The sequence below is a fragment of the Moschus berezovskii genome, chromosome 24 (genome assembly GCF_049115385.1).
Source record: "Moschus berezovskii isolate FMDL1 chromosome 24, NW_MosBer_1.0, whole genome shotgun sequence".
Classification (NCBI taxonomy): domain Eukaryota; kingdom Metazoa; phylum Chordata; class Mammalia; order Artiodactyla; family Moschidae; genus Moschus; species Moschus berezovskii.
Genome location: NC_142483.1, coordinates 8,563,942 through 8,580,173, shown reverse-complemented (window position 1 = coordinate 8,580,173; position 16,232 = coordinate 8,563,942). Strand labels below are relative to the sequence as shown.

Below are 16,232 nucleotides of genomic sequence, written 5' to 3'. Positions count from 1 at the left end.
GAAGTGTGGGGAATTGCAATTTTAAATGGGTAGGGGAATGAATGTCTCACCATGAAAGTGACATTCGACCAAGGATGTAAGTGGAAGATGAGGAAGGGAGCTGTGTAGACATCCAAGATCAGAGGGTTCAAGGCATGGGGCGCAGCCAGCATATAGGCCTCTGGACAGGAGCTGCCTGCTGGATGGAGGAATAGCAAGGAGAATCACAGACAGGTAGCTGGATTGCAGGTCAGGGGAGATAGTGAGGGGCCTTGTGGGCCGTTGTAAAACTTGGAGGTGGAGCCAAAGGAAGGATTTGAGCAGAAGAATGTCAGGGTGTAACCTGTGTTTTAATGTTTTATTCTGTTAGGCTGAGAATAGACCCCATCCAGGAATTGTTAAATTGATGTATTTTTGTAATAACTATGTACTGTGTTTGAATATTAAATTTTATTTTATCACCAAGCCTTTTATTAAAGAACTTCATTTTTTTTTTTTTAATTTGACCTGGAAAGGAAACAGAATTACCTTTCTGATCATCTGTTTATTTGTAGCCAAGCATACTGAAAAGTTGATAGGATAGCACAGTGGAGTCTCCTATGCCTACCAGTTAGGTTCAACTTTGCCATTTTAATCTACCTAGGCATCTAAATAAACAAATTTTATTTTATTATCTTTGTGGATTATTTCAAAGTAAGTTGAATACCTCATGATTCTTTTCATCCCCACTAAGTAACTCAGCATGTGTCTCCTAAGAATAAGGACATTTTCCTAAATTAATATCATAATACAGTGACTCTTAGCCACTTAAGGTCATCAGCCCTTCCCCTTAGGGTGTTGGAATGTGCATGTATATTCAGGGGCCAATCAGGAGTCTGTTAAATACATATTATTGTACCCTCCATTTGTATTGACTAATGTGAAGGCAAATAGATGTGGAAACAGTGGATCACTTTATTTTTCTGGGCTCCAAAATCACTGCAGATGGTGATTGCAGCCATGAAATTAAAAGACGCTTACTCCTTGGAAGGAAAGTTATGACCAACCTAGACAGCATATTGAAAAGCAGAGACATTACTTTGTCAACAAAGGTCTGTCTAGTCAAGGCTATGGTTTTTCCAGTGGTCATGTATGGATGTGAGAGTTGGATTATAAAGAAAGCTGAGCGCCGGAGAATTGATGCTTTTGAACTGTGATGTTGGAGAAGACTCTTGAGAGTTACTTGGACTGCAAGGAGATCCAGCCAGTCCATCCTAGAGGAGATCAGTCCTGGATGTTCATTGGAAGGACTGATGCTGAAGCTGAAACTCCAATACTTTGGCCACCTCATGTGAAGAGGTGACTCACTAGAAAAGACTGATGCTGGGAGGGATGGGGGCAGGAGGAGAAGGGGACGACAGAGGATGAGATGGCTGGATGGCATCACCAGCTCAGTGGACATCGGTTTGGGTGGACTCCGGGAGTTGGTGATGGACAGGGAGGCCTGGTGTGCTGCGGTTCATGGGGTCATAAAGAGTTGGACACAACTGAGCGATTGAGCTGATTCTGAAGTATGGGTTTTACTTTATTTTATTGTTTTGCCTGCTGAGTAGATTCATTGTATCTTAATTCTGGTTTAGAGAAATTTGAAAGATTAATAAGTTCATTGATGCTTTTTCCTCATCATTGACTATGCTTTTAGGGAACTTGAATCACAGATATTATTATATAGAGAGTGTTCAGAGAAGATTCTTTTATATCAATGAGTGAATTGTCCCCTGAGCTCCTGAATGCCTTGTGGAATACTGGACTCAAGAAGTGTATATTGAGCCATTTGTCACAGCTATGTTTAGAAGAACCCAACTCATTATTCCTAGTTTTTGAGAAGGTTAAGAACTAGTCTGTAGTCCATCAGGAGATGAAGAAGAGCATCCTGATAATAATAATGTTGAAAAGGTCACTTTCCAGGAACATAAAGCCCAGAAGTGACTGTTAAGATTCTTGCTGCAGATACTGTTTATAGCATATAAATAGCCTCATTCTTCTCACCCTGAGGATTCCCATAACATCTTTAAAATCACGCCTTTCTGAAACACCAGTTTGTGAGACCATGCTAGGCTCGTGAACCTAAGGAAACAGGGATCAGTATTTGATCTCCAGGCTGTGTCATGTGGAGTGGACTTCTCTGTTCTCTTTGTCACTGTTATATTTTAAGGGCTCTTTCAGATCTGTATCAAGAGGCATTGAAATAGAGATTCAGACTTCTGAGCTGTTCAGAATAGGATATTTAACCTCTAAGGACTAGCCAGGACTTAAGTGACTTCTCTAATGACTCATTCAGTAGATGATAGGACAAGAACTTTTAGGAAGAAATTGGCTTCGTGTATATAGTTGTCTGCCTTTAGGTGACTTTTAAAAATCAAATCAGATATTATGCTTACTTGATATAGCTCTCTTGCTATGGGGCAGTTATGTAAGACAGGTAATACTAATAATTGGGGCTATGTTTTATGATGAGTTACATAAACATAGAAAAATAATTTGTTATTGGAGGATTGGTGATAGAATGAAGTATAGTATTGTTGAGGACTACTAAGGAAGTGCTATAAGAAGGAACATAATGGGTTGTGTAATTTTAGACTAAAGAAGACTTCACAAGAAAAGTAGGATTTGAGCTGAGTATTGAAAAAGAGGTTTAGAATGTCACTGAGCTAGCTTGGAACAAGTATAATTTTTTATTCTGGAACAAAGGCCCAGAGGTGGAAAAGGAAGGTTGTTTAAAAGGTGAGAAGTAAACTAGGTTGGCCATAATACAAAATTCAAATAAGGATGTAGAAAGAGAACAGCATACAGAAGCCGGAGTGAGGTTATAGAGAATGATACAGGCTCATGAGCTTGCTTGGACGGTATTGCCAGCTTTATGGAATGTTTGGACTTTAATACAGGGAATGACCTGATTATTCTCCCAGAAATGTTCCTACTGTGAGTTCCTACCATGGGCCTCATTTTCCCCTTCCCTGGGAAGACAAAACTTATTGGAATCACATTTCTAAAATTTGTTTGGTCTCAGGACTTCTTTGACTATTTAAAAATATCAAGGAACCCCAAACACTTCCATTTATCTGGATTATATCGTTGATATTTTTTACTGTATTAAAAATTGAAACTGGGAAAGTTTTTAAAACAAGGTGATACATAGATGCACATTTCTGTGACTACCTTCATCCTGTAGCATCTGGAGAGTCATACTCCACACTTAGTGAGAGTGCAAAGGGGACTGACATCTTTGTGTTGCTCTGTAAATCGTTTTAACCTTGGGAACTCCCAGGGTACCTGGACCACATGTTGTGAATCAGTCACTGAATGAAATAATCATCTTGTACTCGGAAGATTCATGGTGGGAGAGGGGACATTGTTATAAAAAGAAATACAGTTATAAGTAGAGGCCCATGTGGAGGAAGCACAGTTACTTATAGTTCGGTCAGTTAGGGAAGGCTTCACAAAGGAAATGACCTTGTAAACAAGAATGAAAAAGGAAGGAGTGAACATAGGTGGCATATTTTGAAAATAATACAAGAAGTCTGTGGGGATCAGAGTTCCTGGTCAAGTGCAGCTGTGGAGGTGTGGGACTGGTTTTGAAAGGCTTTTACCTTGTAGAGAAGAGGGCCAGAGTCTCTGTAGAAGTAACATTGTTCTGTCTGTTCTAGAAAATTACTGCTGACAGTTTACAGATGATGTGTAAGAATGTTCTCAACAAATAAACGTTGTTCTTTTCCAAGGAGAATCATAACTTAGTTATTTATAACATACTTTATTAAAGGCAGGTATTTTGCAAACAGTTAATTCTTTCCTCAAAGCTAACTTTTCCATTTCCCTCAAGACTTTAGGAAATGATTTCTTTATCTCTATTCATTTTGGTTTTGCTAAGGATATTGTTCATGGGCTTCCTTGGTTGCTCAGCAATCAGCCTGCAGTGCAGAAGACCTGGGTTCGATCTCTGGGTCAGGAAGATCTCCTGGAGGAGGGCATGGCAACCTACTCCAGTATTCTTGCCTGGAGAATACCGTGGACAGAGGAGCCTGGCGGCCTACAGTCCATGGGGTTGCAAAGAGTCAGACACGACTGAAGCGACTAAGCATGCATGCATTTGTGGCTCAGACAGTAAAGAATTTGCCTGCAGTGCAGGAGACCTGAGTTCTATCCCTGGGTCTGGAAGATCCCCTGGAAGAGAAAATAGCTGCCCACTCCAGTTATCTATTGGTGCAAAACAAATTACCACAAAATTAATGGCTTAAAACACAGTACATTTATTATCTCCTAGTTGCTGTGAGTCAGAAGTCTATGCACAGCCTAACGTGTCCTCTGTTGAGGATCTCAGAAGGTAACAATTAAGTTGGTGGCGGGGCTACATTCTCATCTGGAGGCTTGACTGTTGAAGAATCCATCCCCAGGCTCACTCTTGTTCTCAGAATTAATTTACTTACGGTTGTAGAACTGAAAGCCTTGGTTTCTGGCTGGCTGTCAGCTGGAAGCTTCCCTCGGCTCCTAGGGTCACTGAGGACTCTTTGCCACTGAGGTCTCCCCTGCATGGCAGCACACTTCATTGATCCAACAAGGAGTCTCCAGAGCGAGTCTAGTAACAGCACAGGGTCTTGTATCATCTAACATCCTGTCACTCTGGCTGTTTTCTGTTGTGGCTAGAAGTAAATCACAGATGCTGCTCACACTTGGGAGGAATTTATACAAGGACATGAAAATCTCGAGGCAGGGATCCGATGAGGCCACCCTCACATCTCACCACCAGTGTCCCTCAATTCCCATCATTCAAGTTGAGACCTTGAGAGTCTGTCAGTGTCTCCAAGACTATCTTTGTTCATAAGCAGGGCTGTCATATTAGGATGAATTTTCTATTACAGAGGTTTGCAAGCTCTTTCTGTAAAGGAAAAGCTTTACTTTTACTGCCTTTGATGACAGTCTCTGTTACAACTACTCAGTTCTGCGTTTGTGGTGCAGAAGCAGCCATAGGCAATACTAAAACAAATGAGCGTGGCTGTGTTCTGATAAAATTTTATTGACAAAAGCAGCCATCGTTTGCTGACCCCTTGTCAGCCGGATTGATCAGATATCTCTTGAGTTGTTAGTAACAAGAGAGTGGGAGCCAGGCAGGTCATTTTATAAACTGATCTGGTCCTTTACAGAAAAGATCACATGGTGAGGGGGACGTCACAGATGACACACCAGATTGCGTGACATCTTTGGCAGCCAGGGAAGATTGAGAGTCGTTTGTTGTCACTGAAGCAGCACCAGAGGGCACTGAAAAGCTCACGTGCAGCCAGCTGAGCTTTCTGATTTGACTATTTGCCACTGAACACTTACTATGAGCTGGACAGTTATTAGCATTTTACATGAAATAATTAAATCCTTAGCTCTATCCCTGTGAAGGAAATAATAATAATACTCTTTTTTTGTGTATTAGTAAACTTAAGCCATTGTCAGCTAAGTAGCTTGCTCAGTGTTACTTGAGCTGGTAAATTGTGGGGACAGAATTCGAGCCTCATTAGTATGTATCCAGAGCTCATCCTATTTTTCTCAAGCAGGGTCTTGCAAATCTTGGGTCTTGGGCCAATTCCAGGTTGCCACCTATGTTTATTTAGCCCACAATATTTGAGAATGGTTTTTACATTTTTTAATGTGTTATGAAACCAAAAGAATAATATTTTGTGATACATAGAAAGTATATGATGTTTAAATTTCAGTGTGCATGAAGTTGTATTGGAACACAGCCACACCCATTCATTTCCAAGCTGCTTTTGTAGCCGATTTCATGCTGCTATAGCAGAGTTGCGTAGATGCCACTAAGACTGTAGGAGCCTGCAGACCTGAAAATAGTTACTGTCTGACCCTTTACAGAAAAAGTTTACCAACCCCTGATCTACTGCATAAGAACTAATTGTGAACTGTGATGTCGATATTTTCCCTTGGCTGATGCAGCGTTAAGTACCTGGTCAGAGGATTTTTTTTTTTTTTAACTTTCTTTCTGTCTTTGGCCCGTGGCTCACTAGTTTATGTTATGTGATTTCTTATAGGTTGGGTATTTTCTTTTATTCATTCTAGTATCTTTAATTAACTCTGCAGACATGGGTCAGGCCATATGTTTGTAGGGAAGGGTTCTTAACCTTCTAGTTGATCAGCAACAGGATGACATTAAGGGATATGTGAATGGCTGCAACCTCTTCAGATTTTACACTTCTGACCAGAACTCAGACCAAAGACAGAACACATGTGTGCACATGCTCACTCTCTCTTTCGAGGAAGATTTCTAATAGCTGCTTTAACAAAATGTTTTATAGAATAGAAACCATTACTCTTCCACATAGCATCCTGAGAAGTATACAGTTCATAATTAAACTCTTAATAAACATCTCCTTAAAGTCTGAACACTCATCTTAGATAGTCCCCCTTACAGAGAGTCTGTCTCTAACTCTACCATCCTTTTATGAATAGATATTAATATTATATTAATATATTGTTCATCTTGAAATTATAAGAGTTGATATCAAATTTGGCTTGCTTTACAGTAGAGAATGTTCTATTTTTAGAATGCAGAGCTATAGATTGTGATTATTTATTTCAAATGTAGATTACCTTTATTAAAGAAAATACTGCATTTCTCCCACATAGTACTTATTCAGTATGTAATTAAGTTGATCCAGCAAAGGTGGCTTAATGTACATTCAATTAAAAGTAACTTTTGAGGTTTTAGGGTTTAAAAAAGCTCCATCTGCATTTGCTTTTTTGTTCACATCATTTTATTATATTTTAATATATCTTAATTCTTGTTACATATTTCATCTGAACTAGGAATTAGAACATTACCTGTAGTTTCTATTTCCCTTGTACCTGATGTTTTCACTTTCCTACTCCCAGGACTAAGAGTCATGAATTTTTGAATAGTGTTCAGCTGTACACTGACATAACAAAGTTTTGCTTAGATATGGTGCTGCTTTAAGTGTAGTTGCTGCAGTGCATTAAGGTGAATGCATCACTAATTCAGTTGTCACTTTTTCATAAAGTGAATTTCTTAATAAAGGAAAGGAGAAAATAGAATTGAACATTTTTTGAACATTGAACCTTGAACATTCTTGCTTAACTTATTTTGTTGTGAACTGCTTCTGTGAGTAACATTGTTTTAGGAAATTCCTAGTTTCTCCCCAAAGTTGACCAGTAACACTTGATCCATTCAGTTCAGTTCAGTTGCTCAGTCGTGTCCGACTCTCCGCGACCCCATGAATCACAGCACGCCAGGCCTCCCTGTCCATCACCAACTCCCGGAGTTCACTCAGACTCATGTCCACAGAGTCGGTGATGCCATCCAGCCATCTCATCCTCGGTCGTCCCCTTCTCCTCCCGCCCCCAATCTTTCCCAGCATCAGAGTCTTTTCTAGTGAGTCAACTCGTCTCATGAGGTGGCCAAAGTATTGCAGTTTCAGCTTTAGTATCAGTCCTTCCAATGAACACCCAGGATCGATCTCCCTTAGAATGGACTGGTTGGATCTCTTTGCGGTACAAGGGACTCTCAAGAGTCTTCTCCAGCACCACAGTTCAAAAGCATCAATTCTTCTGCGATCAGCTTTCTTCACAGTCCAACTCTCACATCCATACATGACCACGGGAAAAACCATAGCCTTGAATAGACGGACCTTTGTTGGCAAAGTAATGTCTCTGCTTTTTAATATATTATCAAGGTTGGTCATAACTTTCCTTCCAAGGAGTAAGCATCTTTTAATTTCATGGCTGCAATCAGCATCTGCAGTGATTTTGGAGCCCAAAAAAATAAAGTCTGACACTGTTTCCACTGTTTTTCCATCTATTTCCCATGAAGTGATGGGACCAGATGCCATGATCTTTGTTTTCTGAATGTTGAGCTTCAAGCCAACCTTTTCACTCTCCTCTTTCACTTTCATCAAGAGGCTGTTGAGTTCCTCTTCACTTTCTGCCATAAGGGTAGTGTCATCAGCATATCTGAGATTATTGATATTTCTCCCAGCAATCTTGATCCATTACCTTCCTAGTATTGGATTCTGCTGATGTAGCAAGTGTAAATGATGTTCTGTTTTGGTTTTAAATTACATTTCTCTGATGACTAATTAGAGTATCTTAAGTTTATCAGCCATATGTCATTCTGTGGAATAACTGTTCTTGTCCTATACTCACTTTTCCATAGTGTTTACCTTTTTCTTTATAAATCTAAGGAACTAATCTAGTTACTGTGAGGCATGTGTTTTATTTTGTTACTTGTTCTTTTGGTATCTCAATGTAAAGAAGTCCTTTATTTTCATTTAATAGTTTTGTCTTCTATTTATGGGCACATTTTGTGTTGTGATTAAGAGATCATTCAGGTTTTATTGTTTTTTTTCATGTTTCTTTATCTAGAATTGATTTTTTTTGTTAGCATATTGGAATGCAGTTGGTTTTGTTTGTTAATTCTATAACTACCTGTCTTGCAATGCTGTCTTTATTTCCAGTAACCTTCCTGTACATCATTTTATTTTCTGCAGATCATAACTATTTTCTTCTTTCCTTTCTACCCCTTTCTGATTTCTTTTTCTTTATTGACTTACCTAGGCTGTGACCTCTATGGCAGTATCAAAGGAAAGTAGTTAAACGTGTATTCATGTCTTGCTCTTGATAATAAATGGAATACTATAGGCGTCTCTTCTTGAAGAATGACTTATATTATAGGATTATCACTGACTGTCCGGGGGGCTCAGGAACTTTCCTTTTATTTTTAGCCCTTGTCATGAAAGCTGGCTTGTCATGAAAGATGGCGAGTTTTATCAGATACTTTTATGCATATAAGCAAATAAGTTGATAGACATTAATGTTAAATCAGTCTTCTGTTGTTGTCATATTATTTTGTCATAATATATTACCTTTTTAAATACACTGCTGTTTTCTGTTTTTAGGTATTTTGCTTTGGAGTTTCTCATTTGTGATTATGAATGAGATTTAGCCTAGGGGCCTGTATAATATTCCTTATCTGTTGTCTGTATTCAATTTGTGAATCAAGGTTATTACTGGCCTTATAGAATGAGTTAGGAGGTATTCTGTCTTCCATATTCTCTGGAAAAATTTATGAAGATTATAATCATTTTTTTCCCTAAATGTTTGGTAGAATTCCCCAGTAAAAACATCTGGATCTGTGGTGTTTTTGTCTAAGTTTTTAAGCTTTTTCAGTTATTATACTTCTTCTTCCCAGATCTGTTTAGGAAAATCAGTTTTCTCATAATTTGTTAATTTGATCTAGCTTTTCTGCTTTATTTGGCACAAACTTTTTCAGAGCAGTTTATCACTTCCTTTTTTTTTTTTAAAGTATAGTCGATTTGCAATATTAGTTTCAGGTGGACAGCATAGTGATTCAATATTTTTATAGCTTATAATACTTTACAATTATTATAAAATATTGGCTATGTTCTCTGTGCTGTAGAATATATTCTTTCTTTTGCCACCTAATTTTTTAAATTGAATGATATTTGCTTTACAGAATTTTCCGGTTTTCTGTTATACATCAACAAGAATCAGTCATAGGCACACCCATGTCCCCTCCTTCCCAAACTCTGTTCCCTCTCTTTCCCAATTCCACACTTTTAGATTGTCACAGAGCCCCTGTTTGAGTTCCCTGAGTCATACAGCAAATTGCCATTGGCTATCTGTTCTACATACAGTATTATAAATTTCTATATTACTCTATCCATACATCTCACCCTCTCCCTTCTCCCCTCCCACCATGTCCTTAGGTCCTGTTCTCTATGTCTTTCTCCACTGCTACCCTGCAAATAAATTTGTCAGTACCATCTTTATAGATTGCATATATGTGTGTCAGTATATGATATTTATATTCTTTTTCTGACTTACTTCACTCTGTATAAAAGGTTCTAGGTTCATCCACCTTACTAGAACTAGGTGACTCAAATGTGTTCCTTTTTATGGCTGAGTAGTATTCCGTTGTATATATGTACCACAGCTTCTTTATCCATTCATCTGTTGTTGGACATCTGGGGTACTTCCGTGTTCTAGCTGTTGTAAATAGTGCTGCTTGTTACTTATTTATTTTATATATAGCAGTTTGTGCTCTTAACCCCCTTCCCCATCTTACCACTCTTTCCTTCCCTCTCCTCATTGGTAACCACTAATTTATTCTGTGAGTCTGTTTTATTTTTTATGTTTCTCATATAGTGATAACACAGAATATTTCTCTTTCTCTGCCTGATTTATTTCACTAACTGTAATGCCCTCCCAGTCCATCCTATTGTTGCAGTGTGAAATTTTGTTCTTTTTATGGCTAAGTAATATTTGTGTGTGTGTGCCCCACATCCTCTGTATCCATTCATCCTTTGTTGGATACTTAGATTGTATCCATGTCTTGGCCACTGTAAATAATATTGTTCCAAACATTGGAATGCTAATGTCTCGAATTAGTGTTTTCATTTCCTTAAATATTTACCCAGGAGTGGAATTGCTAGATCATATAGTGGGTTTTTGTTGTTGTTTTTGAGGAACCTCCATACTGCACTGATTTTACATTCCCACTGACTGTGTACTAGGGTTTTCTCTTTTCCACATCCTCGACAGCATGTGTTACTTGTGGTCTTACTGATGAGAGCCATTTTGACAAGTGTGAGATGATACCTCATTAGGATTTTGGCTTTCATTTCTCTGAAGATTTGCAACTTTGAGCCTGTTTTCTCGTGCCTGTTGGCTGTCTGTTTTCTTTGGAAAAGTGTTTATTTGGGTCTAATGCTTATTTTCTCATTGAATTATTTGTGCTTTTTAAAATATTGACTTGTAGGAGCTGTTTATATATTTTGAATATTAACCCTTCATCAGTCAATATTAATTGTAAATATTTCGCCTCTTCAGTAGGTTGTTACCACTTCCTTTTTGACCTTTGATTTTTTTATCAGTAGTTATGGCCTTTCTTCCATATGTATTTTAAAACTCTGTTGTATTTTTTTTATATCTTTAATTTTTTTTGCCCTTTTTGTTTTCTGTCTACCTCCTCTATTCTGTTTTTCTTTCTTGCTTTCCTATAAAGAATGTACAGCTTATAGACTTTGAACCGTTATTTCTTTTCTAATCTAAAAAAGGCACGTTTTACCTTTTCCCATAAGTGGTATTTTTACTGAATCTCAAAATTACGTTTCCAAACACAGAGAAGTGTGTATTTTAAGCTTCTAATTTCATTGCACTGTGGTAAGACAACTTTGTTACTGACTGGGTCATTGTCATTGACTTCTTGACATTTGTGAAAACTAGCTTTATGGCTTAATTTCTGATCACATTTTTGTTGTTGTTGTTGTTAAGAATAGGTTACACTTTCTATTGATTTCTTTCTTTGGTATGTGTGTATCTCTGTGTGTGTGCGTGTTGGGGAATGTGATCATGCTCCTGAAGTTTAATAACTCTAGCTCTTAACTGTTTCTCTAGTACCTGGCAGACTCAAAATAAATACTCAATAAGTATCTTTAAGAATAAGAAATTGTTTTTATTTTTGCCTTTTTTTATTTTAACTTAAAAAATGTTTTTGAACTTTTAATTTTTGTGTGTACAGAAAAATGGAGACCCACAGTGGGCAGTTCAGTGCATTTTCACAAATTAAACACACTCATGTAAGCAGCCCCAAGATCAAGAAAACTGATCATTACCAGCACCCCAAGCCACCCTTGGGTTTCCTGGTGAACCACTGTCCTGATTTCTAACACCACAGATTACTTTCACCTGCTTTTGATTTTTAAATTAGTAGAATCATAAAGCATATGTGGTTTTATGTCAACCTTCTGGTTGTGAGATCTATCCGTATTACTATGTGTAGCTGTATTTCAGATACTCTCAGAACTTTATAATAGTTTTTTACTTTTTCCCCACTTGTACTATTTGTTCTTATTCCTTTGTAGAAGGAGCTGAAGAGGAAAAAATGGAAACAGATACTGATGCTCAGCAGTCTGAAAAGGTAAAATGTCAGTCTGTTTGAACTCTCCCACGAAAGAAAAGCCACAGAGAGCACTGTCTTTCACAGCATAATAGTTTGGGTTTATTTTGATCTTTTGAGTCCCTCTCGGGACTATAAGTGATTCTGTCAACCATTTTCACTTTCCTGGCTTAAGGTGCAGTTCTCATAAGACATAATACAGGACATTTTTCATTTGTTTTATTTAGTGAGGATTTATCCACACTTTAGATTCCCTGGTGGGCTTCCCTGGTGGGTCAGCTGGTAAAAGAGTCTGCCTGCAATGCGAGAGTCCTGGGTTTGATCCCTGGTTGGGAAGATCCCCTGGAGAAGGGAACGGCTACCCATTCTGGCCTAGAGAATTCCATGGACTGTATAGTCCGTGGGATCACAAAGAGTTGGACATGACTGAGTGACTTTCACTTTCACTTTAGTGAGGATTTATCTATCCACTCTTCCAGCTTCTGCTGCTGTAATTCTTTCAGACAAAGTTGGGGAGTATGAATACAAAAGACTTTTGAAGACTTAAAACTGTTGAATTGTAGGATTTGCGTTCTGCACTTATGCCAGAAGAGAATTAGAGTATTGAGGAATTTTCTGGGAGACTTAGCTGTCAGCAGAAAAATATTTGGAAAACTTAACAAGAAGGTGACATTTGAAGTATGTTTTAAAGAGTAGGTAAAATTCTAAGGCTTGAAATGAAGAATGGGAAATCAGATATTCCAGCTGGCAGCAGAGGGGGAAACACTGCAGCCAGTGTGCTGAGGGCTTCCAGGTGCCCAGCATGTTTGTGTTCTGACCCCTGTCTCATGAAGGCTGTAAATGTGAGGGAGTCCAAGCAGAGCAGAACTGTCATGCCTCTTCAAGATCGGGGTACAGGATAATCAGTCAGTCACTGTTTAAATGAAGCAAGGATTTAGGGTCTTGATTCCTTTTGGCGCTTTATCATTGTATATAGATAAGGAGACGAAGGAATCATAGTAAAATTAATGATTGTTCTTACAGCGTCTCAAACACTGTGCTTTATACTTTACATTTATGAATTTATCAAGTTTCTAAAACAGCCTCATCAAGTCAGTGATAGTCTCTTCATTTTATAGATGATGTTATGTAATTTGTCCAAGGATTTCAAAATCGATAAATGGTGCCAGCTCCTGACCATAGATAGAGCAATTGAAGTTTTCAGTCTCTAGAACACGATCACTGATTGCTCTGTTGTGGCTCTTCCTAAAAGCCATTGCAGATGGCTGTGTTGAAGAGCTTTGTCAACTTTTAATTTTGGCAGCATTTCATTTTGCTTCTTGGTTGATACTGTACATTTTATGTATTTTTATTCATTTTATATATTGAAATATAGTTGATTTACAATATTGTGTTAATTTCTGTGTACAACAAAATGATTATTATGCATACATATACATTTTTTATATTATTTTCCAATATGGTTTATTATAGCATATTGAATATGGTTCTCTGCTGTACAGTAGGACCTTCTTGTACTGTGCATTTTAAATAACTTTTAGTACTTTACCTGGTGGCTCAGATGGTAAAGAGTCCACCTGCAATGTGGGAAACCTGGGTTCGAAAGATCCCTTGGAGAAGGGAAAGATTACCCACTCCAGTATTCTGGTCTGGAGAGTCCCTAAGGACAGAGGAGCCTGGCAAGCTGCATGCAGTCCACGGGGTCGCAGAGAGTCAGACACAGCTAAGCAACTAAGCATACAGACGACTAACCATGTGTTTGTTTAACCAGTAAATAATGTAAATAAGTCACACTGATACTCTCTGGACACTGTGTCCCCAGCATTATAGCAGATGGGGTGGGACTGTACTTAAGAAACATGAAGTCTCATGAGCATTCAGGAGTTGTGGATAGTGAGAGGTATTTTTTGGAGTTTATTGACTTTTTTCCAGCTTTTCTCTGTAAGACTTTTCTGAACCTAGTCCACCTGTTGCCAAAAATAGTGGAACCTTCTGTTATTCTAAGATAACATCACTGGTAAAAGGACCTTTTATTTTCTTTTTCTTACTCTTTGTCCTTTTCTTTTGTACCCCTTTCAGGCAGAAAACAAAGGGGAAAATGAAACAGATGAAGGTGATAAAGCACACGACGGAGAAAATGAAAAAAACAGTGAAAAGGAACAGGATAGTGAAGTTAGCGAGGATACCAAATCAGGTAATTTGAGGAAACTCTATGGACTTTATTATGTAAAACACTAAAAGCACTGGAGAAATGTGAGCAGTTAAATTGTGTAGAAATAGTCCTTCATTTGCTACATGTTTCTTAACAGTAAATATAGATTTGAGTCTCATTTTGCACTGAGGCACCATCACCGTGCTGGTGACTACATTGTTTCCAGCGATACAGAGACAAGCAAGTTGTTAGGCTGTGACTGAAGTCAGTACTTCAGTGCATTTTTTTTCCAGTTCGTTGCTGGCGTGTTCCATCCTGCCTAACTTGAAAGGCTTCCAGAGGTGCCTGTTCTTGGCTTCTGATTTCCTCCAGACCCTAGGATTTCCCAGAGCATCTCATTGACTGATGAACAAACATTTTGGTCTTAGGACTTAGCTCCCCTGAATTTTCCTTTATGTCCAAAGGAAACTACATAGAGAGCTCAGAGAAGACAGTGTACTATTTAGAAAATCCGTCTCAAATAGAAGCTGACTTACATGCATGGAGAGGATCAACAGAAATCTTAAGAAGGGAAAGGCACTGAGATCTCTTTGTAACATCAGTCCTAGTTCGTCATGTGGCAGAGGTGAGAAGTAAGATGGCTTATTCAAACTGGGCACACTGGTAATAAAGCTTTCTGATTTTTTCCCCCCAGAAGAAAAGGAGACTGAAGAGAACAAGGAACTCACTGATTCTTGTAAAGAAAGAGAAAGTGATGTTGGGAAGAAGAAAGTAGAACATGAAATTTCTGAAGGAAACGTAGCCACAGCCGCAGCAGCTGCTCTTGCCTCAGCTGCAACGAAAGCCAAGGTTTGCCCCTGACAGCTCTTTTCCTAGTGCTCTCTTAAGCCGTGAATGGCTGTATTGTTTTGACGTTACTAGGAATATTTAGTATAGAGAGCCTTGTACCTCATAGGAGATGACTATTTGAATGACATTTCTAGGTTAAAAATTCCATGGGCAGCAGGATGGTGGAAATAGCAGACCTGGGCCTAAATGGTGGCTGCTTTCAGTTCATTCATTGTGTCATTCATTCAATCTTCTGAAGACTGCAGTGATTGAAGGCAGAATTTAAAGTCTCTTAAATGTGCCTGCAGAACTTGTCTTGGACTATAGTTCCAATAATTTCTACCAGATTGAAACATTTGTAATTTTTAAGACAGAAATCTGTTTCTTTGTATAAGTACTTCACCCTGCTCTTACAGACTGGAAAGAAGAAGAAGGAACTTAAAATAGCTTTTTCTTCTTGAATTTGCCAGCTTTTCTGGGGGTGGTTTTCTCTATTTATAACAAGGTATTGGCTTCCCAGCATATTTAAGAAGAAAAGAGAATGTTATTTTCCCTGCTTTGTGTTAAGTTAGTACTTTAGAGCATTCCAGGCATGAATATGTCAAGTTTAAAAAATCTATTCGCCCTTTTCTATTTTACCCTCGAAAGTAGTCTCCTTTCATTATAGGTCACCACATGTTAAGCAGTGGTTACTGGACATGGCTAATCATTTTATCTCGACCTGTTCTTGATCCATTGGTAAAGGTGTTTTTCACGGTGTTTAATTACCCCAGACTGTTTAGCTGTTGTGAACTGTTTCTTCAAGAGTTTAATCTGTGTAGCATGATTTATAACCTGCCACACAGATCCATTGATGACCCACTTCAAACCATAAGAGCACTGTTTTGAGTGCCTGCCCATCTGATGTAGGTGCAGACGGTGTTGGGGAGGGTTGCTCACGGGTCACAGAATTGTTCAGTCAGATACCCCAGCTGAATGTTAACTTCAGAATAGATTGAGGTCTTGCGTATTCATACTAGCCAGTCTCTTCCAAAGATGTGTCCTGATCTTCATGGTTCTTAAGTATAATTTTAGGTATTCTCTCTTGTCTGCCACCCCCAATGTCTAGGAATTTGTGAGAGGTACTCTTGTTTAAGTGAATACTGATGGGGACAGCAATTTGACTGTTGTTCATATTTGTTTGGTTTTGTTCTTCCTTCATTGGAAGCGGTTTTTGAGTCTGTCTTCTGCCAGGTTGGACTCCCGGCTATCTCATTGTCTCTAAGCTGTCCAAGTTATTTCTCTTCATGCTGTCATCAATTGGGC

General features: G+C 38.5%; 1 protein-coding gene across 2 annotated transcripts in view; it reads left to right on the top strand.

Moving 5' to 3' along the window:
* Nucleotides 1-16,232, top strand: part of SMARCC1 (SWI/SNF related BAF chromatin remodeling complex subunit C1) — a 129,267-nt gene that overhangs the window by 78,274 nt on the left and 34,761 nt on the right. Inside the window, exons 22-24 of one of the 2 annotated variants that reach the window (XM_055413703.2) lie at nt 11,913-11,968; nt 14,027-14,141; nt 14,797-14,948. In XM_055413703.2, the coding sequence (XP_055269678.1) occupies nt 11,913-11,968; nt 14,027-14,141; nt 14,797-14,948 (323 nt within the window). Of the gene's footprint in view, nt 1-11,912; nt 11,969-14,026; nt 14,142-14,793; nt 14,949-16,232 lie in introns of both variants that reach the window. The other variant, XM_055413702.2, reaches the window with a different exon arrangement.